At 38.7% G+C, this 25924-nt stretch overlaps 1 protein-coding gene and 1 long non-coding RNA gene across 2 annotated transcripts; one reads left to right on the forward strand and one right to left on the reverse strand.

Moving 5' to 3' along the window:
* On the reverse strand, window positions 1-25286 carry LOC137201207 (NLR family CARD domain-containing protein 3-like). The gene is made up of 12 exons (XM_067616146.1): window positions 25134-25286; window positions 14756-15080; window positions 14529-14578; window positions 14035-14271; window positions 11846-13718; window positions 11431-11601; window positions 11089-11250; window positions 10519-10692; window positions 9325-9498; window positions 3163-3336; window positions 2951-3000; window positions 1-1637 (listed from the first exon to the last, which is right to left on the reverse strand). Exons 2-12 carry the CDS (start codon window positions 15046-15048, stop codon window positions 1120-1122), a joined length of 3876 nt encoding a protein of 1291 aa, XP_067472247.1. The 5' UTR covers window positions 15049-15080; window positions 25134-25286; the 3' UTR covers window positions 1-1119.
* On the forward strand, window positions 18262-23187 carry LOC137201209 (uncharacterized). Its single transcript, XR_010932143.1, has 3 exons — window positions 18262-18375; window positions 20466-20525; window positions 21776-23187. It is a non-coding gene; the product is annotated as an uncharacterized lncRNA (long non-coding RNA).
* Window positions 25287-25924: the final 638 nt, after the last annotated feature.

The raw sequence follows: 25924 nt of genomic DNA on the forward strand, positions 1-25924 counted from the left end.
TGCTACACAGTTTTTTTATTGAACCTCATTAAAATTAGACATGTAGCTACACACGCATAATCAGAAAGTCATTTTAAACTCAATAAATCAATCCAAGAGCACACACATACTGTATGCAGTGAGTATGTTTGCTTGTGTATGTAGCCACATGCCCACTATTTCAACCTGATATCAGAGGTTCAATCAAAACAATTACAGTTTAGGAGATCAACATGAATGCTCCACTGAATTACGTGACAGTTCTTTCTTTGTTAGCTAACCTGTCACTATAAATCACATTCAAACAGGAAACTTGTAGATGAAAAAATGCTGGTATATCAGTTGACACAGAAGGAGATAATTGTAAGAAGAAATGCAGACCAGCATGTACAAGGTGCAGTTTTGTTTGTCACTCATTTCTATGGAAGTTGGATCATACAGTGTGGGAGGAATTAAGTGTCACCACTGACAAATATATGAAATAAAGAAGTATAAATGTAGAAAAGAAATGTTAAAAATGTCCCTTTTTTTTTTTTTTTTTTAGCCCTTTTCACTTCCAAGAACGACCATTTCTGGGGAGAGCATAGTCAGATATGTGCTCCTACTGATATACAGTCACCAGCTGCTTATTTTCAATTACAAGCAAGGATCTGGCCCAGGTGGAAGTAACAATATCCACCCAAGATCCCACCCTTTTCCATGCAGGTACCCCAACCTGCCAGAGAGAGTCACTAGTGCAGTGACAAGGACAGGAACCCTAACTGGCTTCCCAACTGCTGGAAAATAAACCTGGATCTGTGCTATGGGCAAGTGTTTGGTTCTTGCCCTCTCACTATTTGTCATTTTAAATGCTTTTCCTTTAAACATTAAATGTATGCACAAAATTAATTTTAAACTCTTTCACATGTTGACAGGTCTTTCTTACCCCGCTGAGTTCTGTAGGCAGTCCTGAGGCAACTAATTTCCCTCATAAGAATTAGTGAAACTGCATCTTATATCATCTTATCTTTGACATCAGTGAAGATTCATTTCAATATAAAATATTGTATGACATGTATTGTATCAATGTTTTTGAATGTAGCTAGAGGGGATCAGCTCTTTATGACTGTACATATGATGTTTCCACTAAGATTTTTTTGTTTACTTTATTTTACAGATGTGAATTGATCCATCCTGCAGACTGAAACCAGGATGGAGTGGTTCAGTGAAAGTTGTACGTACAGTGTACAGGTGGGCCAGTGCATCAGGAAAGACCCTAAAAAAAGACAAAATGCCTGCTGGCCAATCCAGATACACTCCCATGGTACATCTGGAGGTAGCACAATTGATAAACTCTATAAAGGAATTATTATGATTAAAGCTTCCATACCTTGACCAGCACCAAGAATTTTCATTGGATCCCAAAGAAAAATCAACTGAACAATCTCCCTTCCTGTCTATACTTTTGTAGGCCACTCCAACATCAGCTGAAACACACTCAGTTTCCCAGTAATGGCGACCTGTCAGACCCTCTTCACACAGGACTTGAAAGGTAACAAATCTGTCTGGATGATCAGGATATGCTTGCTTCTCTGAAACATATATTGCCTTTGTGTTCTCCTCTGCCAAAATTATATTCAAGCCTGCTGTGTTGGGGTCCAGCGTCAGATCACAGGCATCTGCAAACAAGACAGAAGTAACACTTCATTAGTGGATTACTGTTACTGTGTGAGTATGGTTTTTGAACTCTGATTTTTGGGTGCTTTAATTTTTTCCCAGGTGTGATACTTGTTGTTCTTTGCAGTGCCTGTTAAGGCTGCTCAGTATCTGATTATCTCTATATAGTCACTAATTTCAATGGAAGATCAGTCATGAAGAGTCGGAAGAACTGAGTGACGCTTTTCTCAGGTGTCAGATGCTGAGATAGTAACTTATGTGGAAACGAACATCAGGTGCAGTAAGGTGCCCATATGAACACTGAAAGAGGTTTTCCTCACTGATCGCCTTCATCGCCAATGATGATAGCCACAGTCATTTTGTACAAAAATGCATTTGAAGGTTTATCTGAAGCTTATATGAGGCTTAGGCAGTCTTAGTTAAGTTTCATTTATACTCCAGAGCAGACGCGTACACGGACAACCGCAGACGGACGGGTGGTTGTTTTGTTTATACCAACTTTTGTGATCCACATGGAGGACATATTCCACATATGCACAGTAGATCGCCGTCTACTGGAGGGCAGCGTTTGTTACAGTCTTCTTAGCATCAAATTCCCTCTTTGTGTTTCCTCGGACAGTGTTTCCTTGTTGAGCTGCAATGGAAGTATAGTAACAAAAATAGGGACTTTGACACTAAAAAGTTTGTAATGTTGAACGTTTTCTACTTGGTTTGACTAATTTGGACAACTGAAGCTTCATATTAGCTTTAAAAGTAAAACTTTTACATACTTTTTTCTTCACAGAAAGAGGCTTGTGGATTTTGGCCCCCATCACTTACATTGCAAGTGCATTATGAAGGGATCTTCTAATGGTCAGTACGAACATGAGGAATCATTATGGCAAGAAAAACTTATTTCAATGTTCATTTGGGCACCTGACTGTTGTTTTAAGACAGACTTGAAAAATTGTGAATCCGTCCTTTAAACTGACCAAGAACAAACTTTGAAAACTTACTTAAAAACAGCTCATGCTGTAGTAAGTGACCATGGCTGAGTTTGATAGTACACTTGATAGTCCTTATATAAAAAAATATCAGTCAAAGTGAAGTGGCATACTCTATGTCTGCCTGTCCATTATTATTATATATAAGGATATCTTGTTGTGTATTATCACTAGTACATATACAGCAATATATCACAGTGATATCAGCACCAGTCCCACATAGATAATGAAAGACATTTGTAAGATATTTTAGGACTTTCACAAAACTTGGATATGCTGCATGTCACAACATCACAGCTTTAACATTTCATTAGAAATACTTGTATTCTTACACTGTCTCAGTAGTTTCAAGTCAAACCAGTATTCTTCATTATGGTCCACACTGAAAGAAAAAAGAGAGTGAGATTCTACACCTCTCAAGCATCAAAAAATATTGTCATGCATGCACTTCAAATCAAATTACTGAGGTGAATCTTGCACATTCATCTTGGAATGATGGTGGAAGTGTCTCTGTTAGACTGTTAGACAGCCTGTTTCAGCATACTTGAGTGTCTCCAGACTGCACTGTGAATCCTTCTGTATTTCAGTCAGCAGCTTGACTCCTTCATTTGTGAGGTGATTAAAGCTCAGGTCCAGCTCCTTGAGGCTGCACTGATCAGACCTCAGAACTGAGGCCAGGGAGGCACATCCATCACCTGTCACTTTGCAGAATGACAGCCTGCAGATATCGAACAACTGACATTTTAGGTGTGTGGTAGATGACCTTATCAGCAGCAATTTTCACTTGTTAACATGACATGAGACCCATTTCATTAGTCATTTATCAGGCTCTCTCTTTGGACTAATTCCCATGGCACGAGGCAGCCTAAAGGAAACAAAGTATCTGAAGCAAAGCATTCTTACCCTTAAATGATAAGACAAGCATCATTATATCATTTCATTATTAAATAGTAAATTTGATTAAATAATCCCCTGAAGTGACTAAAACAAGTCATCCTATCAATGTTAGCGAGCAGCTCCAGGGCAGAAAACACATTGCCACAATGCCACAGTAGCTTACATATGAACATTTGCAGCTTTTACAAATAAATAAACTTGCTGGACAAGTAAAATAAAATTTAGTTATTTTTTTACATGACAATAGTACTCACAAATGTATATATTCTATTCTCACTGATAAATAAATAGGATGAACAAAATATTATAGACACCTTTTGTTATGATGCAGTACAATTCAACAGGACCACACCCTCCACAATGCCCAAAAAGTCGGGCATTTTGTTACATCCTGTTTTATTTTGGTGTTTCCTGTTCCTTTTAGGTTGATCATTGTTTGACAGGCACCTGTGCTGATTTGTGGGGCTGAGTCTATGTAGGCCGGTCCTCTTTGTTCAGCTCTCTCTCTCTCCATCCTACTGCAGCAGTACCTTTTTTTGGTGTTAGGTATCTGCCCTTCCTTTATTCATTCATGTTTCATTAAGTTTCTGTAATAAATTCACATGTAGCACTTTACTACTGGTGTGGTCCCATTATTATGTTCGGTGTTTGAGCCAGACGTAACATAATAATGGGGGCTCGTCCAGGATACAAACCTAGTCATTTAGTTTCTGGTTAGTTAGTGAGGTCATCTATGTGCAGCCACATGAGGTAGTTTGCTGAACTTGCCCAGTGAGTAAGCCGGCAGGTGCTGGAGAGACCAGCACCACTTTTTTATTTTTGTGTGATAGCCCTGGGGTGGTCTATGGTGTGCCCGGGTGCATCACTGAAGATAAATAGGTAAAGTAAGGTAGTAACCCTGTGAGACAGATAGGGAACTGGGTTAGTTCTAGAGTAGGTTAGACATGTCACAATCCGTATTAAGAGTAGCATGTGGCTGCCCATGATGACCTGTGTGAGGCTTGCTTTGTGCGTGAAGGAGCAGTAGTTAGGATTTGGGGTTTAGTGTTGAACATTCATAGTAAAGCTGTCACTGGTGTAACCCTTGTACTTTTTGTGAGGCTAGTAATTTAGAAGCCATTGTGGGTTGTGCTCACTTTTATTTGTGAGTTTTATCTGTGTAACTCTGCTTTTGCAGTATGCACATTGTGTGGTACTTCAAGGGGTAATTTGTACTGAGGTTACTTTAGTTTAGGTGACAGTTTCTTGAATGTTAATTTCTGCTTGTGAGCTGTGATTTGTTTGTGGTTTATATCAACCAATCATACAGCTTTTGTGAGTAAAAACATAAATTTGGTCCCTCCTTTCAATGAGAAAGGTGTTGAAAAGTATTTTTCACACTTTGAGCGGGTGGCAACCACCTTGGAGTGGCCAAAGCACAACAGGACATTGCTGTTGCAGTGTGTTCTTACAGGTAAAGCTCAGGAGGTGTACTCTGCACTAACTTTGGATGAAAGTGCTGACTATGACGCTGTTAAAGCTGCTATTTTGCGTGCCTATGAGCTAATGCCAGAGGCTTATAGACAGCACTTTCGTAGCTATTCCAAAGGTGAAAAGCAAACCTATGTGGAATTTGCCCGAGAAAAAGAAATTTTGTAAATGGAGACGAGAGAGCACTTGCGACAGTTGATTCTGCTGAAAGAGCTTATAAATTGTGTTCCAGAGGTGATTTCCACTTATTTAAGTGAGCAGAGAGCAAGAACTGTAGAGGAGGCTGCTGTACTTGCTGATGAGTGTCTTTTGGCCCATAAAGTTACATTTAGTGACAAATTCCAGCCTGAGACTAAAATGCATACACTCCCTCGGTGTTCTCACTTTTCCAACAAAGCTCCTGGTGGTAGTTCTACTCCCCATTCTTCCGGTAGTAAAGCTGCTAGTTCTAGAAATGGAACTTCAGATAGGGTTTGTTTCTACTGCAAGAGGCCAGGTCACATTGTAGGTGACTGCCCTGGTTTAAGTAAGAAGCAGAAACCTAAACCAGTGGCTTTAATTGGTTCTGTGCTATGCCTGCTCCTTGCTGCTGATTCTGAACAAGAGCCATGCAGCTCAGACAGTTCCGACCCCTCAGGTTTTGAACCGTTTATCATTGATGGCTTTGTAGCGTTGTCTGAGTCCAACCATGACATACCCATTCGTATCCTGTGGGACACTGGTGCATCCAAGTCTATACTCCTGCAAGGAGTGTTGCCCCTGTCCGAGGAGTCTGAAGTGTGGGTTGGTTACAGGGCTCGTGCCAGTGGGTTTGCGTCCTTACATTCCAGTTGAGGGGGTCAGCCTCATATTAGGTAATGACCTTGCTGGGAAAAAGGTGTTTCCTTCACCAGTTGTGACAGACAGCCCTGTGCCTTCTGAACAGTCTGACCACAGTGACCCAACACCTGAGACACCTGTTTTTCCTGCTTGTGTTATGACTCGTGCTCAGTCTCGAAAAGCTGATTCTGTCAACCTTTCTGACACCTTATGGTTGATCTTCCAAATACAGGTGAGGCAGAGCTGGTTGCTGCATGTGCGGATAAGCCTGAATGTGAAAGTGACAAAGATAACTTATCTGTTGTCCCTAAAGTTGATTGGACATTGTGTAGCTCTGGTGATCCTGCTGAAACCCCATTACAGTTAGGTAGGGCAGAGCTAGCATCGTCACAGAGGGCTGATCCTTCCTTGGCGAAGTGTTTTGCAGCTGTTAAGCCGAAGGAAGAACTGCTATCTTTCCCTGTTGGCTTTTATGTGGACAGTGATGTGCTTATGCATAAGTGGACTGCTGTTCCTGATGGGTCTGATTGGAGCATCACTTACCAAGTTGTGGTTCCCTCTGTGTATCACTCACAGATACTGAACTTAGCTCATGATGATGCTATGTCTGGTCACTTGGGGATTAGAAAGACCTATGATCGAATACTACAACACTACTTTTGGCCTGGTTTGAAAGCTGCTGTGGTTGAGTATTGTCGCACCTGCCATGTATGTCAGCTAGCAGGCAAACCTAATCAGGTGATTCCCCCAGCACCCCTTCACCCTATTCCTGTTATAGGAGACCCATTTGAAAGACTTGTTGTAGACTGTGTAGGCCCCCTACCAAAGTCAAAATCTGGTCATCAATACCTTTTGACCATCATGTGTACCACCACTCGCTACCCTGAGGCAATACCTTTGCGCCCGCTTAAGGCTAAAGCAGTAGTCAGAGAGCTTGTGAAATTCTGTACTACTTTTGGCTTACTGAAAGTTATCCAAACAGATCAAGGAAGTAACTTCATGTCCAAGGTATTCAATCAGATGTTAGAAGTTATAGCTGTGAAGCATCAGGTTTCTGTTGTTTGCAGTGCAGGAAACTGTACAAGAGTCACTGGGATTCAGCCCCGCTGAGTTGGTGTTCAGCCGCACAGTCAGAGGCCCCTTGAAACTGCTGCGGGAGCAGCTACTGGCAGATCCTCCACCTAGTGTCAATGTGCTTGAATGCTGTGCAGTGCTCTTCCCAACCTGGAGATTCAGTCTTGGCTCTTCTGCCAATACCTGGATCAGTGTTACAGGCCAGGTTTTCCGGGCCTTATGTTGTTGAAAAGAAACTGAGTGACACAGATTATGTCATTTGTACTACAGACAGAAAGCATAAGTCTCACGTGTGCCATATCAATATGCTGAAGTTATATGCTGCCCAGTTCCAAGAGGAACAAAGCCCCTCAAAAGAAATGAGTTGTATTGCTGCAGTTTCAGTTGTTTCCACCTGCCCTGCGAATGATGGTTTGACCAAGGACAATGTGCCTGCTCTGGGTGCCCGTCTGCAAAACTCACAAATGTTGGCAAATCTAGAGACTCATGTGTCCTATCTTTCTGACTCCCAAAGGGAAGATGTTCTCCAGCTGATACGTAGCCATCTTGCTTTGTTCTCAGATATACCCACTTGCACAAATGTATTGCAGCATGATATTGATGTGGGTGATAGTACTCCGATCAAGCAGTATCCTTATCGTGTGGACCCTATCAAGCGTAAATTAATGCAGACAGAGGTTGAATACTTGTTAACCAATGGTCTTGCAGTTCCCAGCACCAGTTCTTGGAGTTCACCTTGCTTACTGATTCCAAAAGTTGACTTGACTCCTAGGTTCTGCACAGATTATCGGAAAGTTAACAGTGCAACCAAACCTGACTCGTTCCCTCGTCCCCGTGTTGAGGACTGCATTGATAGGTTAGGAACAGCTCGTTATGTGACAAAGCTAGATTTGCTTAAAGGTTACTGGCAAGTTCCCTTGACACAGAGAGCCTCTGACATCTCTGCCTTTGTCATCCCTGACAACTTCCTCCCATTCACTGTAATGGCATTTGGCATGCGTAACGCCCCTGCCACCTTTCAGCGACTCATGTGGACAGTGTTGTCTGGTGTAACTAACTGTGAGGCCTATTTAGACGACATTGTAGTGTATTCACCTGACTGGGAGAGTCACATGAATACTCTCCTGACTGTTTTCCAGCGCTTTGAAAATGCCTCACTGACCCTGAACCTGAGTAAGTGTGAGTTTGCAAAAGCCACCATCACCTATCTTGTCAAGGAAGTGGGTCAGGGACAGGTTCGCCCCCTTGCAGCTAAGATCAGTGCTGTTGCTGAGTACCCAGCTCCCATCACCAAGCGCCAGTTACGGCGTTTCCTAGGACTAGCAGGTTACTATAGGGCTTTTTGTCGTAACTTCGCTACCATTGTTTCTCCCCTGACTGACCTTGTCAGTCCTGCTAGGGAGTTGGTGTGGGATTCCAGATGTGAGCAGGCCTTCCAAGCTGTGAAAGCTGTCCTGTGTAATTCACCAGTTCTTGCTGCCCCCAACTTCACTGTTCCGTTCAGGCTTGAGGTTGACACTAGTGGTACAGGTGCTGGAGCTGTTCTGATTCAGGAAGACTCAGCAGGCATCGATCACCCTGTCTGCTATTTTTCCAAAAAGTTCTCACAGACCCAGCAGAGCTACAGCATGACTGAGAAAGAATCTCTGGCTTTGCTGTGGGTTCTACAGCACTTTGAAGTATATGTTGGTTCCTCTGTGCAGCCTGTTGTTGTTTATACAGACCATAACCCTTTGGTGTTCTTATATTGCATGTACAATAGCAACCAGAGGCTTATGCCAACAGGGCCAACATGGTTCAAAACTACAATTTGGACATTCGCCATAAGAAAGGCCATGAAAATGTTGTAGCTGATGCTTTGTCACGTGTCTACGAATAATGTCACATTTAAGTGCCATCTTTATGGGGGGAGTGCTACATCCTGTTTTTATTTTGGTGTTTCCTGTTCCCTCTAGGTTGATCATTGTTTAACAGGCACCTGTGCTGATTAGTGGGGCTGAGTCTATATAGACCGGTCCTCTTTGTTCAGCTCTCTCTCTCTCTCCATCCTGCTGCAGCAGCACCTTTTTTTGGTGTTAGGTATCTGGCCTTCCTTTATTCATTCATGTTTCATTAAGTTTCTGTAATAAATTCACATGTAGCACTTTACTACTGGTGTGGTCTCCATTATTATGTTTGGTGTTTGACCCAGCCGTAACAATTTAAAACTCTCTTAAACTGTTTTAAAAGCTGAAGATGATAATATCAATGAGTGTAGGATTTAGAGCAGGGCTGCTGTATTACACTGTTGTATTAGAAGGTCTCACAGTGACATTATACTTGGAAATCTGTCTACAGTTCCATCACCTAAAAGAGCAATACTGTTGTGTTGTTATGTTTCAAGGAGGTGAATCCCAACATATTGTCATATCAATTAGTAAAGTCAATGAATAATTATTCCACTGACCTTAGTGTTTTCAAACCACAGTGTGGGTTCATCAGCACATCACAGAATATCATCGTGCCTGAGTCCTGCACGTCATTGTAGCTCAGATCAAGCTCCCTCAGCTGTGAAGGTTTGGAGCTCAGTGCTGAGGCCAACGTCTTACAGCCTTTCTCAGTGAGTTTGTTGTGACTGAGACTGAATGAAAAATGTAGAAATATAATTTAGTTACCTAACATTATACAGGATATTTGAAGATTTTTTTTACATGTGAAGAATTATTTACTTAATGTAGCTTTTGGGGGGGTTGTATTATATGAATATACAGTGTAATCACAATTCAGTTCTTTTTTATAATTCAATTTTTTGTTTATTTTTTGGAGCAATAAAGCATATCATAGAACAGATATAGTAGGCTACAGGACATTTACACAGAACAGAAGACGGCCATCCCTTAATGTAAAATAAAACCATGGACATGAAAAATGTATGGTCATTAATTAACATATTTACATTCTATTGTAAGTTCAGTTTATCATGCTATCAGATTTGAACCAGTATCTTTGTTGTTTTCCCCACTATTAATTCTTCCCAACATGTGCTATGATGAAATCTTAATCATTTCAGCAATCCATGGGACACCTAGGGTTCTTCCAATTTTGCAGTATACGTCTTGTAGCTGTGGTAAGACCAGCTTTTAAAATACTGAATTTGTTATTCGTTATATCAGGTATCATTATCCTGTTGCCAAGGCAACAGAACCGTGGGTGTAGAGGGAGAGAAGAATCCAACCAATTCCAATATCTCCAAGATTTTACCAGAATGGGTGAACAATGGAACACTCCCAGAGCATGTGCAAATATGTGCCCAGCTCACTCTTAAACTTTATCAGCAATTCCCTTTTTGTGAAGTCTAGTTGGTGTCCAGCAATACCTGTGTAGGCCTACTATTTTATATTGGATACATTTCCCTCTAGCTTCTCTGATGTTTTTTCACAATTCAGTTCTTATGACTTAATATAAATGTCTTTTCTACTAAACATTCCCTCACTTGATTAACTTAACATTGTCATTATTTTGCCTGTTATCATACTTCCTAAAATACATTTAGATTCATTCTTCTATTTTGAATAAAGTTGCAGTTGTGACTGAGACTTATTAGATTTTTTTAATACAATGAAATATAATGCTCATCATAATAATCAAAATAATCATTTACCTCAATACCTCCAATGTACAGTTTGTGCTCATCAGTCCAGTAGAGAGGATCCCCATTTCTGAGTCAGTAAAATTGGTGTAACTCAGTTCCAGCTCTCGCAGGTAACATGTGGTGGATGTGAATGCTGTCACCAGTTCTTTGCAGATCTCTGCAGTCTGTGGATTTCGGTTCAGCCTTTTGGTGCAGAGATGATGTTCATATTACAATATGAGAAACACATAAATAGGTCATACTGTCCAACTCTACCAAAGTGACCAAAACAATGAGCTGAAAGCTGCTGGAAGATGAATTTAAATGCACAGTGGGGTGTTGATTTTCAGTGAGATTGGCAACAATTTTACATTGCAGAGAGTAATTTCATTTAATGTTAATATGGTAATATTGCCTCATAGAACTTTAACAACAATAATATATCCATTAAGAAGTATTCATTCGAGCTGTTTTGCCAGGACAGTCGATGTGGATGACAGAGTTTTTGTAAAACATGGCATTATCGAGAAATCAGATGCAGAACCTTGTCTTCACAATTAATACTTCAGTGTTGAGAGGAATGATAAGTCTGAGACTGACCTCAGCTTCTCCAGTTTAGGGTTGCTTAGCCCAACAGAAAGCACAGAGCGTATGAGGTACCCCAGTAGGCCACCACTCAGCTCCAGTTCTCTTAGATCTGACAGGACTGATTTGACAGCTGGTGCCAAATTTTCACGTTGTCCTTGTGGATTACCTGAGAGACTACAAACACAAGGGACAAGAAAGGAATTAAAGGGCTCTGTCTGTTTTCATAGAACTTGAAATATAGCAAAATTACTATTGTTTTTTATTATTTTCACCTGCAGAAAAATGTATAACAAAAGTAGAAGAACAGAAAAGAAATGCCAAAACAATCACATTAAGAATACTAGTTTCACTAACCTGAAAGCTTCTAATTTACACTGAGAGTTTATCAGTCCATCAGTAAATATCTCTGCATCTCCAGTAAAGGTACTATTCATCAGATGCAGTTCAGTCAGCACAGAGTTTGGCATTCGAAGAGCTGAAGAAATGGTTTCAGAAATCCAAGTATCAAGAGTCACCCCTGAGAGTCTGCAGAAATGAAAAAAGACAATCATGCAAGATTCATAAAGTTTTAGATGAATAAAATTCATCAATGACACTCACTATGCTGGGTACTATATTAAGAAACTTTAATAGTCCTACATTTCAGCTCATATGGCACACATCATTTTTGCTATTATTATCATTAGTTATTTTACTATGAAGTGAGTGACAATAAAGTGATTGGATACAATGAATGCAGATATTCCATGGTATAAAGTAATCAACTCACCTTACTTTTCTGCTGTTCCTCACAGCTGGGATAAGCCTAAAAATACCTTTTTCTGATGGTCTGTATTTCCTCAGGTTGAATTCTTCTAGAGGTGTATTTAACATCAGAATTGAGTCGGCCAGAGCTGAGCACTGAGCAGGGGAGAGCTGTGTTTCTGGACCGTGGTTTGGTTTCAGATACTGCCCCACAGTGTCATGTAAGGAACTGTCTTTCAGCTCAAACAGGCAGTGGATAAGATTCAGACATCTTTCAGGGGAGCAGTCCATTACATCTATTTCATGTAGACTTGTTCTAATTTCCTCAGTAACATCAGAGTGTTTCTCTGTCTGCTGAATCAGGCCTTGAAGCAGGTCTTGAGTTGATTTTAGAGAGATGCCAATGAGGAATCTGAGGAACATGTCCAGTTCTCCTGTCTTTCTCAGAGTTGAATTAGCTATCGCAATTTCTATCAGCTCATTCAAAGGAAGATCAACTGGATCTGCATCCAAAATAGGCTTGAGCTCTTCCTCAGACCCTTTCAGCAGGAAATCCTTGAGGCTTGGAGAATCTATTGTTTTACTTGCAAAACTATGGTACACAAAGAGAGCAGCAAAATACTCCTGAACTGTCAGATGCACAAAGCAGTAGAGTTTCTTTTTATTGAAAGCACTCTCTTCTTTGAATATCTCTGTGCACAACCCACAGTGAACTCCTATTTTTTCTATGCCAACGCCATATTTTTCCAGTTCCTTGACAGTGAATATGATATTGCCTTTTTCCAATTGCTCAAATGCCAATCTGCCTAATTTCAAAAGGAATTCTTTATTTGACTTGAAGATGTCCTCTGGATCTGACTTACTCTGTTTGTCATACTTTTCAGTAGCGACCTGCATCTGAATGACAAAGAAGTATGTGTACATCTGAGTAAGAGTTGTGGGTATCTTTATGTTTTCATCTTGAGTGTTGTCCACTTTCAGCAGCAAATACACAAGGACTTTTGCAGCAATCCAACAGAAGATAGGTATGTGACACATGATGTATAAGCTCCTTGACATCTTAACGTGGTTAACAACTCTTTCAGCAATTGCCTCATCCTCAATTCTCTTCCTGAAGTACTGTATTTTTTGTGGATCATTAAATCCTCTGACCTCAGTCCACTGGTATACATACTGTCGAGGGATGCGTTTAACTGCTCCTGGTCTTGAGGTTATCCAGACAAGTGCAGAGGGAAGAAGATGTTCCCGAATGAGGTTTGTCACCAGCGTGTCCACCGATGATTCCTTGGTGGCATCTGTCAATCTTTTGGTTGTTTTGAAATCTAAGTGTAGTTGGGTTTCATCTAGCCCATCAAAAATGAACAAAACTTTGTGATCAGCAAATATTTTTGCAACTTCTATGTGTTTAAGATCTGGATGGAATTCTGTCACCAGTGTCTCAAGGCTAAACGGGTCATCTATGACTAGATTTAGCTCCCTGAAGGGGAGCACGAAGATGAAGTCCAAGTCCTGGTTGGCCCTCCCATCTGCCCAATCAAGAATGAACTTCTTCACAGAGACGGTTTTTCCAATGCCAGCAATTCCCTTTGTCATCACAGTCCTGATAACTCTCTTTTCTCCTCTGTCTTGCCCAGTTGACATACTATCTTTAAATATGTCATTACAGTGGATTTTAGTGCCCTCAGATGTCTGATTCCTCGCCTTATCTTCAATTTCCCAGATTTCATGTTCTTCATTGACACAATCGCTTTCTCCTTGTATAATGTGAAGCTCTGTGTAAATTTTGTCCAATGATTTTACATCTTTACGATCTGTTTCAGTTCCTTCAAGCTCATATGTAAACATTTCCCTCAGATGTGCTTTGTGCTTTTTGATAACTTCTTTGATGACTTCTTCTGCTGCAGTGAAATAATAACAAAAAAAGTCATGTCAAAACATAATCAAGGCAGTTTGTTGAGGAAGACAACATAATTTTAAAACTATGTAGCTCATTTAATCTTGTTAATGTAATTGCAACAATGTTTTAAACATTAAGCTATGCCATTAAATGCACAATAGACAATAAATGCCAGGTTCAATGTTTTATGGTTTTATGGCATCTGACATTTTCACAGAAGTCAGTTTCTTATTATTATTACTAATCATTGCAAAGATAAAATGACCATAATGCTTACTAAAGAGAACTTTACAGAGGTCAACACATCGAAAACTTACTTTCACATATCTTAGGCTGAATTTCCTTGAGAATTCTGCTGAAGACAGATTTGGCTTTTGTAGATGTGAGGGCGCTGTACAGCACCCTCATCTGCTCCTGGGTGGTTTTGGCAGCCTGAATGTTGGAGTACATCTCTTTATGGATGACGCGTTGCTGAAGCATCTCGTCCACTACTGGCATCACCAAAGTGACACTCTGAATGAGCCTAGCCCTGTTGTTGTCTACCCAGTAAGCTTCTTGAAAGAGATAACAAACACATGATGGCACAGCTCATTATAACTGTATGATATTTTGGACTTGGATATCTATTATAAACATGCAGCACTACTAATGGCCTCTAAAGCATGTACAAATGCAACATTTTCTTCTGACTTTCATTTTATGACAAAAGGTGATTTTAATAGTTATGCCAATTAAAATCAAGACCTTCTATACGTAAATATAATTTTATAATTCTTTCATATGAATGAACATTGGAGAAAAGAAAACCCACCTTTCTCTTCTGTGTCTGAATCAGAATCATGTGTCACAGAGAGGCGACAACTGACAAACAACAAAGACAACTATGCTTTACAGAGTTAACAGTTAACCATGATTGTAACTACTAGAAGTTTCATGTTTGTTTATATTTACCATATATTCATATATAATTTCAGTTATTTATGTACACACTGTTTGGTGTATTATGTCAAATTAATGTGAAATTGATGCAAGCCTCACCTTGTGGTGTCAACTTCAGCTTCAAGGACAGTACAGTCATGTGCCAGAGTGACATTCTTCTCCCTGCAACCAATTTTTTCAGAAGCAGTCTCTTCTTCTTGCCTCCCTGAAGTATCATCCTCTGTTCTCTGCTTTACAGCTCCACCCTTCTCCTGCACAGATGGCCTTTTTTGGAGGAGAGGAGACTTCTCTTCTCTTTTCACTGTGGTGGGAACCTCTTTCTTTTGGTCAGGTTTGTAGCACTCCTCCTCCTTTATTTTATCCCTCCAGAGTGCAGAGCATTTGCTCCCCATGATGTTATTTCTTCAGCCTCAGCTCAGTGAATCTGTCATTTGAAAAGATTTTTTGTGTTGGTACCATACTCAATTACAAACATCCTTAGAGCAGCCAATCATGCAGATAAAAGATAATGTCCACTACATTATTTACAAAAGTGTACTGGCAAAAATTCTCTATATATATCAAGGCCACATTTTACTACATCGAGCGCACGAGGTACAATTCGTTCCCACGTTTTGATCGATTCATGCGCACGAGATATAATTCATTCCCACCTTTTAATTAATTCGTGTATATACAGAAAGCCAGCACGACAGACCAGCCAGACCAGTTATTTCAAAGAAATTTACTGTATTATTTTACAGGTTTTTTTTTGTTTTTTCTAAATTAAGTGTAAATGCCATAAAAACACAGTAAATTTTTTTTATTAAAAATATTCACCATAAATAAAGGCTGTAATCTGTAAATTAAAATAATGGAATATTATAGTTTTTTTAACAGGATTATTCAATTACTTAATGGTTAAATTACATTGAATCCTATGTAAAAAAATACAAAAAATACACATCCTATTACTGAATGTAAAATTAAGGCAACTTTCTGTTTTTTTTTTACGGCAAAACTTTAAATTTAGTGTAAAAAAAATGTAAAAAAAAAAAAAAATTGTAAAAAAATGGTAGAAAGTCTGGCAGCAAAAGTTGCCAAACAGTTAGCGTCAAATAACAGTAAAACATCCTTTTGTTATTCTACAGAGAATTTTTTTTTAAAATACAGATATTTACTGTAGACGGTATCTGCATTTTTACAGTCCAACTAAAAATAAAAATTAATTATAAAATATTGCTAGAATGTTTACCAAATGTATAAATCTGCACAAAAAAAGAAAAAACATTGAAGAAATACCCTAAAATTACTTAATTTAAATGAAGGCTTGTTTTATACAGTATTCTTTTGTAAATTCATAGAATTATCCAATTTATCCTTAAGAATGTCACATGAAAGCACAGATTTCTGGATGGAAAACACAAAGAAGTTATGTAAAATTATATTCAAATTACCCTCCTTTAACACCCGTTAATGGTATCTTGAGAGTTTTAGGCTTTAATTGTATGTGATTATTTCATCTATTTACAGTAAATTCCTGGTAAATATTGGTTTTATACTGTACAAAAAATAGGATCATGTGAAAATGGCTTACAAAAGCATAATTTTAATAATCATTACTTTATATAAACGTTATTTGAAAGTAATTACAAGCAACTATCCAATATATCTACAGACTTTTCCAATGAGAAGAGAGAGATGAGATTTACTGTATATAAACAGTATTTGACAGTAATTACAATTAACTATCCAATATATCCGTCTGACACTCTTCTTCAGAGGGAAATTTTGTATATATTGTGTGTACACTGCCATCATTCTTCAGAATTTGCCAGTTATAGGCTATTTGAAGCTAAAGAGAGCTATTGTATTTAGGTCTTGATGCACAGCATAGTGGTGTTGGGGCTAAATATCAAAATCAAATGGTCATGAAATGTATGTTTGTTGTATCCTATGTTCCATCCTGGTTGTTGAGACTGAAAGATCTCTTAATGATTGACAGTGACAATTATGTCCCTTGCCTGTTTGTAATTATGTAGACATGAATAAATCACAGATGTTGGTATAGTGGTCTGCCAACTCCTAGCGGTAGAGTAGGACTTGTATTTAGCTTAGCAGTTATATGAAGAGGGGTTAACAGCGGTATTGAGACAGGTAGAACCAACCATGCCTTTTTAAGCACTTTAGGAGCCTTTCAACTAGCCTGAACATGAACCCTCACTGCATGGCCTCAGACATTCTGCAGTTCAGCGAGACAACCCACAAGCAAGGGCTCTTCTAAGTATAGTTGGATCAATCAATGCAATAATTGTTACAGATTGTACACAGTTGATATACCTTCAAAAATATCATGTATTCATACAGTTAAAGCCCAACTGTGGGAATCCCCCCCCCCCCCCCCCCCCCCCCCCCCCCCCATCTCCGGCAATGAGAGTAATTACAAAAACACTATCAACACTTGCTTACATCACAGGCTCCGCCGCAGAATACTCTGTTGCTACTGTTGTGGCTGCACAACAGTGGATACATTTTTTTGAGCATCACGCAACCCCTGCAAAATGAGTCAGAATTTGATCCATTTGGTCCAAACATACTAATGAACTAACTGGAAGTTAGCCACTCAGACAGTGGAAGTCTATGCATTCATCTAACCAGCACAAGAATGTTGCCACCGACATCAGATTGAAAAATCTGTATAATGGCAAATATGAGAGATTTATCTTGCAGTTATAGGCTTAATGAGCATTGTGTGAACTCTGGTGTTTTTTATGAATATGTGTATTATTGATGTATATGCATTTCTATGTTCTATGGAGGTTTTGCACATGATTGGTCTTCATATTCGCATACATACATTTTTGTATAAACCTATTGGTCTCTTATCTATAATAGCTATAATAAAGGCTGTAAATCCACTTTAAAAATGTTGGAAGCTGTCTCTCAATACATTATGTTAGACCACAACTTGAAATTACATATGTACCATCCATGAGTTTTTTCCTTGTGAAGGTGCAATCATTTGTAGATCTAATTTTTCTTCTCTAAATATTAAGACCCAAACAGTCAGTCTATGTTCAACAAAATACAAAGCTGTAATTGCAGTCCTACTGCTCCCTCAAATCATTAGGTCACTCCAACATTTCTACAGGTCGAAGGGAACAAAGAGCAAAAGGCAGAGACAATATAAGGTGAATAAAGAGGGACCTCAATATGAGTAAAGCTTTACAATGGTTTACAAATGTTTTTTGTGTTTTTTTAGCAATAGGTGATAGATGTATGAAAGCCTCGGATTTGATACTATGACTCAACAGTTCAAGCAAGGCTTAAGCTTTGATAATGTGGGTAATATGGGGGTAAAGTGATGTAAGACATGGATGTAAGACCTTAAAATAGTTATAAATTTAAACATAGAAAATGTCTCTATAGTCTCTGTGCTTCAGACAGATCAAGAAAGTGCGCGCAGATTCAAATCAATGTTGTACAATCATTGGATGAATGACGCTGCGGGGAGATTATCTCGACCAATGATATTGTTTGAGTTCTGGGGGCGGGTCCTCCCGGTGTGATTCATCCAATGACTGCACAACATTGAATTGTTTGAATCTCCACACACTTTGTTGACATCTGTCTGAAGCGCAGAGACTACAGAGAGAAAATTTCTCTAGATAAAGTCACGCAAGTCATTTGCCAAGCCTGTTGATTTGAGGATGATGATTCACATTCAGCTTTCACTAAAGGTAAAGTAACTTAATCATTGTGTCATTCTTCATGTGAAGTTTCATACAAAGAGAGATATGAACTGAACTCGTCATGAGTTGAGCTAACCCCAAAGGCAGCAGAAAAGGAAAGTAAGATAGCAATGCTAAGTTAATTACAACTTGACATAACTAAAGCATTGACGTTGCATAATTGTCAGAATTTTAAAATGTATGTGGAGTCAGCAGTGCTAACATTTGCATTTGCTTTTTGTATGCACTAAGCAAGTCTGTGTGGTGTCAGATAACATAACGTTATGCCAGTCCCAATGAACCTATTAAGGTTAGCCTTGAATCAGAATCTCACATCAGTCATGGTAACGTTAAGTAAGTTAGATTTGTCAGTTGACCATTTACATATTTAAGCTCATATTCTGTCCTGTAAACATTAAATAAAAGACTGTGGGAAGTTGTGACCTGAGAAAGACTTTGAGTGTAAGCTAGTATGCTAGTGTTAATAAGTTTAGTCAGTTAGCTTGATAAGTTACAAATACTATTAATTAAAGAAACATTAGACCGCCCAGCTGCTCCCATTTACTGCTAGTAAATGCATTACTAGTAACCTGCTGCCTACCAGCTAAGTTAGTGTTGGTGTGTGTGTTTCTCGACTTTGCAGCAGCAACAACTAGCAATAATAACAATCAAATAGCAATATAGCAGCACAGTAACAGCAATATAGCATTTAAAAAAGAAACACAATGCAGTAAGACTTACAGTGTGGTGGTGATATGTATAGTGTGACGTTAGTTAAGGAACTGCTTCTGGGTGCTACACGGCATGACCTATGCATAACTATCTGTTTACCAGGTGTGTGCACTAGCTCACTCATTATATAGATCAGTGGCTAAACTGCACTGTCACGCTGGAACTATTGCATGACATAGGGCTAGGTAGAGAGAGTGCGATGAAAACTGGAGGAAACTCAGATCATGTCAACACTAACGCACCTAAGAAGCGCTGTGTGTAAGCATTTTGGATTTTACTCTATCAATGGTAAAATTATCGATAAAGATAAGGCTGTTTGCCGACTTTGTATGAAGCAACTACTTTACAATTACGTTACCACAACAACGAATGGAGTCACTTGTTAGCTTCTCACCCAAGCGAGGCTAAAAATCAGAGCACCAGCAGCTACACAACCTCGCCTAACTTCCTATTTTTTTCATATAAATTACATAATACTAATGTTCTGTATAATTTGAATGAATTCCATAGCACTGTGAATTAATTCGAACTTTATTTTGGGAAAAAGTGACAGCCCTAGTGCATATGCTGCACAGGACATAAACCTGCTATTCTGCTGCTCTCTTCTTTTTAAGCTTCAAGTCTGTTTTCTCCCAACCCTGCGTGTCAGTGAAGCATGGATGTACATACTTTGACTGCTATGTAAATCAACTACATATTCACAATAAAGAAATCTATAAATAATTATGTTAAACTAATGTTGGCCATCTGCACCAAGATTTCAGTTTCTACTGATAGGCTAGATGATGGGTAATTTTGAGAATTTTCACTGTATTGATGATAAGGATTAATCATGTTATTTTATATATAATGTGTATATTTGTTGTTTTTTTAATTTTAAACTGTATATCCTGCATAATTCAATCACTGTATTGCAAGTCAAAAACTGACTCTCTTGCCTAAAGCTTGTGCAAAATACTGCACCAGAGTTTTAACTGGTTCCAAATGTAGAGACCACTACATCACTCGAAATTAGGCATCCAAACACAGGATACCAGTCAGTTTTACAAATGGTTTTACGATTTTGTTGATCACATTTAAAGCACAGCTTGATCTGGCCCCAACCTTAATTTCAGACCTTTTTAAACCCTTAATGTCCCTGCACTAAAAGAGGCTATGTTTGATCATGCTCAAATTCTGTTCAAGCGGCAAACAGCACTCCTTTAGAGCTGCATCCTCATGGGTCCCCTCTGCCACTGCTGCGAGGGTAGGAGGCAAATTTGACATTGTGTGTACATTGAAAAAAATACAGGCAGCAACGTTGCCACCTGTTGGTGTGCAGGCACTTCTAAGAGCGTGATACATATTTTCTATTTTTGTATTCTCAGGACAAGGCTTGCTGAGGCTCATTGTAGAGGTCACAGCCATCATTGGAATTCTGAAAGGAAGTGGGTGACTTTCAATCTGCCTAAGTCTAAGTCGCATGACTTAACACAAGTCGCAAATTTGAGGACTTGTGACTTGCTTTACTAACACTGATAAGACTCGACTTGACTTTGACTTGAGGCAGATGACTCAAAAAGACTTGACAGTTTTTATTTAGCTGAATCGCCTATTTGCATTATTGTAGATATTGAGCATGAACAGTTAATGTTTTGAGACATGACAGGGTAACTTCTAGTGTAGTGTGTGCAACTCAGGCTTTAAAGACAGTGTCTATCAGGACTTAGAAAACGATGCAAAACAGGATTGAGCTGAAAGCTTGTTGAAAGTATTTTCCCATACCTGCACTGAGCTTGAGTTGAGCTCAATATTACCAGACCGTTTCTGATTTAGACAAGAAAGCTTATGAATTGACAGCTTTTCATGACAGAGCTTCATTATTCTGTTAGAGGTCCCTCACTAGTTCAAAGTCAATGTAACTCAACCACAGCAGAATGGTCTCTCCTTCTCTCTAGTCAACTGTGTGACAATCCTTCAAGATTAGGCAAACAAGATGGTATTTTTCCTTGATGATGCTTGACGTTTTAACAATTTCAGTGTTCTAAATGAATGGATGTACACAATCCACAGCAGAAAAAAGTAATCATCAGATGGAATACTGTTTCGTGTTGCCGTTTTCTCATGACATGGATTGCCATTGTACCCCTTTCTCTCGTGTTTTAAGCCCTTCTTTCATGGTGACTTGATTTGTGACTTAATTGACTTGTCTTGCTTGACGTTTAGCAGTGACTTGACTTGGCTTACTTGAGTCTAAACACAGTGATTTAGGACTTGCTTGAGCCTTTAAGGTTAAGACTTGAGACTTGCTTGTGACTTGCACATGTGTAACTCAAATTTCTGATATTTGTGAACGTGAACTAATTCCTCCCAAAGCCACAAACCAGAGATGTGAGACTCAAATTTCTGATGCCATCTGCAATAAAGTCTGGGGCTGCTTCATAGACAATGAATGTGAAACTAATTTTGTAGTAATATTTAAATACCCAAGTAAGCTTTATTCTATAGTGACCTTTCATATCTGAAAAAGAAAATGTACCTGTATACTAGGGTTGGGAGATGTCTACAGAATTGGCATATGAAGATGTCCACAGTGAAACATCGTAATGGACAATGATATCGGGTGGGATAAATTACTGCATTTTGCTGTCATTTATGGTTGCGCTAAGTTTCTCTCCTCTCGTCTGTTTCACCACAGGTGGCACTGAGTGATCCTTGCATGTGTGAGTGTGTGTCCTCTGAGTGGAGCAGAGGAGAGACAGTGAACCACGTGAAGTACTTGAGTTGATGACAACTACAGTCATTGCGTTACTGTAAGTGCAATAAAAGCTCTGTGAGTAAAAAGCCAATAAGAGTAATTTAATCCACGCAAAAGATGGACAGACAATGTGGTTGATTACCGTCAGCCATTGGTAATGGACGATGGCATTGCCCATCAGCCCAACGTATACCCTGGGTGTTCTGAGTGTCATCTATAACATCTTTCTCAATTCATTGTTTTTGGAAAAGCTCCAGACATTATCAGATGACATCACAAATTTGAATTTTAGCAAAATAATTTTTGGATTTGGGAAAGATTTGTTCATGTTCACTAACATTTTGAACCATCTTAGAGCATGGGAATAATATGTGGAATTTCTAAATTGGCCGTAGTTTCCCTTTTGCCATAATGCAACATGTAAGACATTGTACTGATAAAATGTACAAAACTGTTTTTGCTTCCATTGATGTCTGTTGAAATAATCTGAATGAGAAAAAAAAAATTCTAGTAAAGTATTCTGTTTGAGCTCTTATTGGGTTGATCAGCTTCAGACCCACATTATAATTCATTATGGCTGTTTATTGGTTCATTAATTCTGAAACTTTAAGGATAACACTGTAAAAAAATAGTGAATTACTTTGTAAAGCAAGTAGTGAAAGGTAATTTTATGACACATTATTAAACATCTTGAAACCTCATACACCTCAAATGGGGATCTGCATTGAATGGATTGTGAAATGGCAGTGGAAAATGTTTATAATGATTCAGTGTAAAAGAAGTTGATATAATGGTACTGAATGTACAAAAACCAGAAGGTTTTTGTACATTCAGTACCCCATACATCAATGTGAAATGTCTGTAGATATATTGGGGAGTTGCTTGCAATTACTGTAAAATAATGTTCATATGAAGTAAACTCCATACATTTATGGGAAAAGCCTGGAAATATATTGGAGAGCTGCTTGTAATTACTGTCAAATAATGTTTATATAAAGTTAACCTCATAAATGAATGGGGAAATGTATGTAGAGATATTGGATAGTTGCTTTTAAATACTATCAAATAATGTTTATAGAAACTAAACCTAATGCATTAATGGGAAAAGCCTATAAATATATTGGAGAGTTGATTTTAATAACTGTCAAAAAGTGTTTATATAATGTATACCCCATACATTTATGGGGAAACCTGTAAATATACTGGAGAGTTGATTTTAATTACTGTCAAATAATGTTTATATAATGTATACCCCATACATTTATGGGAAAACCTGTAAATATACTGGAGAGTTGATTTTAATTACTGTCAAATAATGTTTATATAATGTATACCCCATACATTTATGGGAAAAGCCTTAAAATTATTATTATTATTATTATTATTATTATTATTATTATTATTATTATTATTATTATATAATTACATTGCATATTATCATACATTTGGGATTAATACAATAGCGTTTGCACAGCAAGATGTCTCAAGAATAAAACATGAGACTCTACTTTTGCTAAAAAGAAAGTTGGAAAAGAGGCTGTGATGAGCTCTGCTAACCCAACGTGTCATGCATAAAAAGGAAGAATATCGAGTTACAACCGACCAGTCAAGTGTAAGTAGATGTGTATGTGGTTATACTGTAGCATCCTGGTATCGTTTTCAGCCGATTTAATGAAGGTAAACACAGTGAACGACCGTGCGTAATGGCACTGCGCTCTGGCGCATATATCAGTCCTGCTGCCTTCAGATGCTGGGGAGATTTAATAAACGGAAGGAGAAGTTTCTATAACAGTATAAAGCAGCAGTGGATATCAGATATGGTAAGAATCACCCACGTTCACCAACATTCATTTACAGTTCAATACAGATGCAGATTCCGTTTTATTTTAATAAGCGTCCTCCCGTCCTCGGGAATTTGTACTCCCGAGTCCTCAACACACTGTGACAAAATAATCTTAATTCTAAGCTCCACTGACACTTTTTTCACAATAAAATAACCTAATTGACAGAGAGATGCATTAAATTATGGCATTCAGTCTCTAATGTAGCTATAATAATAACCCAAACTTTTAATAAAACAGAACGATCTGTTCATTTTAATCAATTTATATTTATTGAAATGAGGTGATGTCTGTACATATCGAACCGCAGAGGCAGCGCTGTTGAAAAACATGTCAAAAACATGAAGCTTCACTTTGCATTCAGAGAAACTAACGTGGTAGCTTTAATTGTTAGATTTCATCTGTGAGACCAACATTAATCTTCCAAAATGAATTATATCATATATCAAAATGCTTCGGAGACATTAGAGCCAGTGGTAAATCACCAAAGAGCTGCAAAGATCTGTTCATCAGATCATCTCCTCCCCAGGATAACGACGGACGTTAACCGGCCGATCATCTCAGGAGCCGGGCTGCTGGCAGCTGAGATGACCGGCTGGTCTCACCCGACCAGCGGCTCCTCACATCTCCGAAAACGTCGGAGCAGATTTACAAACAGGCGTTATTTGGATAAACTGACCACATAATGGGAATCTACATGGTTACTTTCTCGCCTGAAAAAATATAAAACTTAATAAAGTGACATATTAACACGGCGTAATATTACAACAGCGTTTAGCTTCGCTCGTGTCCTCCATTGCGCATTTTGAAGGGCCGCAATACATTGTGGGGCACTTGAGTATGTCCAGTGAGCTCACGCCGCATAGCCTGTGGCTGCCCACTGTTCTTAAATAGTTAGGATGGATATAGGCCTACAGTATAACAATATAAAGTGTTACCTGACAATATGATATGATGGGTAAGGATAGGATGCAGAGTATAAATTCCTGGTACATAAAATGTACTTGGAAAATAAAGATATTCTGATTCTAACAGGATGATGAATGGATGTCTGTCAAGTATCAACAAGCACTAAACAGTCCAAGACTATCTGACTATACACATTCCCTGTCAGGTCGATAAATGTGAACACGGAATTGGAAAATCGAATCATAGCTGAGACAAAAGGTTTGTGAGTTCACATTTTTTGCCCCCTCTGTTTAAGCTTTGTGTATCTATAGAAAAATAGCAAAAACAACAGAATTATTGGCCGAGATACGTGCAACTATCGCTCTCTGCGCCGCTGCACCGATTAGTTGCAGCAGGTGCACTTCGTGTTCCGGGGAGAAAGTATCTGGATATGTCATCTGCAGTTTGTTTTAATATGTAAAACACATGTTTTGTACACACACACACACACACACACACACACACACACACACAAACACGCACAGATACATTCAAATGTGTTGTTTTACCTGTCTGCCTGTGTAACCTGCAGCAGCAAATAAGCCCATGATGAATTTTGAATGCCTGCGGTTGCATCAATATGAGAACGATACTGAAACAGACAACTTTTATTATACAAAGGAAGCAAGCCTTTTGTGAGCGGACTAGTGTGTGTGTCTGGGGGAGGGTGAGAGAGAGAGAGAGAAAGAGAGAGAGAGGGGGGGGAGAAGAAATTTAGGAGATTTCCTCTCACAGCACAGAAACTTTCTGTTTGTCTTTATCAAAACCAAACACTGAGTGTGAACCTCCTAACCTATTTTTTGTGTGAGTTTTTTCTGAAGAAAAACATAAGCTTTGCTAAGAAGATCTGGATGGAGGCAGGAGGGAAAATCATGTCATCATCTGATCAGGGTTTTATAGGTGTCCATTTAACGTATTCTTCCTCTTTGGACTTTGCTTTATGGTTTAACGACAGAGGGATCAAAGAGGATTTTTGTGACCGACAAAAAGGCATATTGATATACTCATATATGAATCTCTGAGCAACCTCCTAATCTAAATTGAAAACATGCCATATACCATTTTTTTCTGTTCCTCGATGAGAACATTAGTCAAGGTAATAACATGACCAAAGGATGAGCAGCAAGTGACATATTAATTACATAAAAGCTTTTGCTCATATTAACCACTCCAAACACAAAACAGTTTGGTATCGGGAAAATAATGTTTTTTTCTTCCCCCTGCAAAACACAGATGACAACATGCACATAAAATTAGCCACTTATTAGCCATAAAAATACAAAATGTTAGGTAGTGGTTG

Source organism: Thunnus thynnus, chromosome 17 (genome assembly GCF_963924715.1).
Source record: "Thunnus thynnus chromosome 17, fThuThy2.1, whole genome shotgun sequence".
Taxonomy (NCBI): domain Eukaryota; kingdom Metazoa; phylum Chordata; class Actinopteri; order Scombriformes; family Scombridae; genus Thunnus; species Thunnus thynnus.

What these genes read in the sequence shown, in the direction of transcription:
- LOC137201207 (XM_067616146.1), bottom strand. Translation starts at nt 15,048, where the DNA reads ATGGGGAGCAAATGCTCTGCACTCTGGAGGGATAAAATAAAGGAGGAG. An exon ending in GCTGAAGTTGACACCACAAG is followed by an intron (nt 14,579 to 14,755) that starts GTGAGGCTTGCA and finishes GTTGTTTGTCAG; the next exon opens with TTGTCGCCTCTCTGTGACAC. An exon ending in TCAGCCTAAGATATGTGAAA is followed by an intron (nt 13,719 to 14,034) that starts GTAAGTTTTCGA and finishes ATTTCACTGCAG; the next exon opens with CAGAAGAAGTCATCAAAGAA.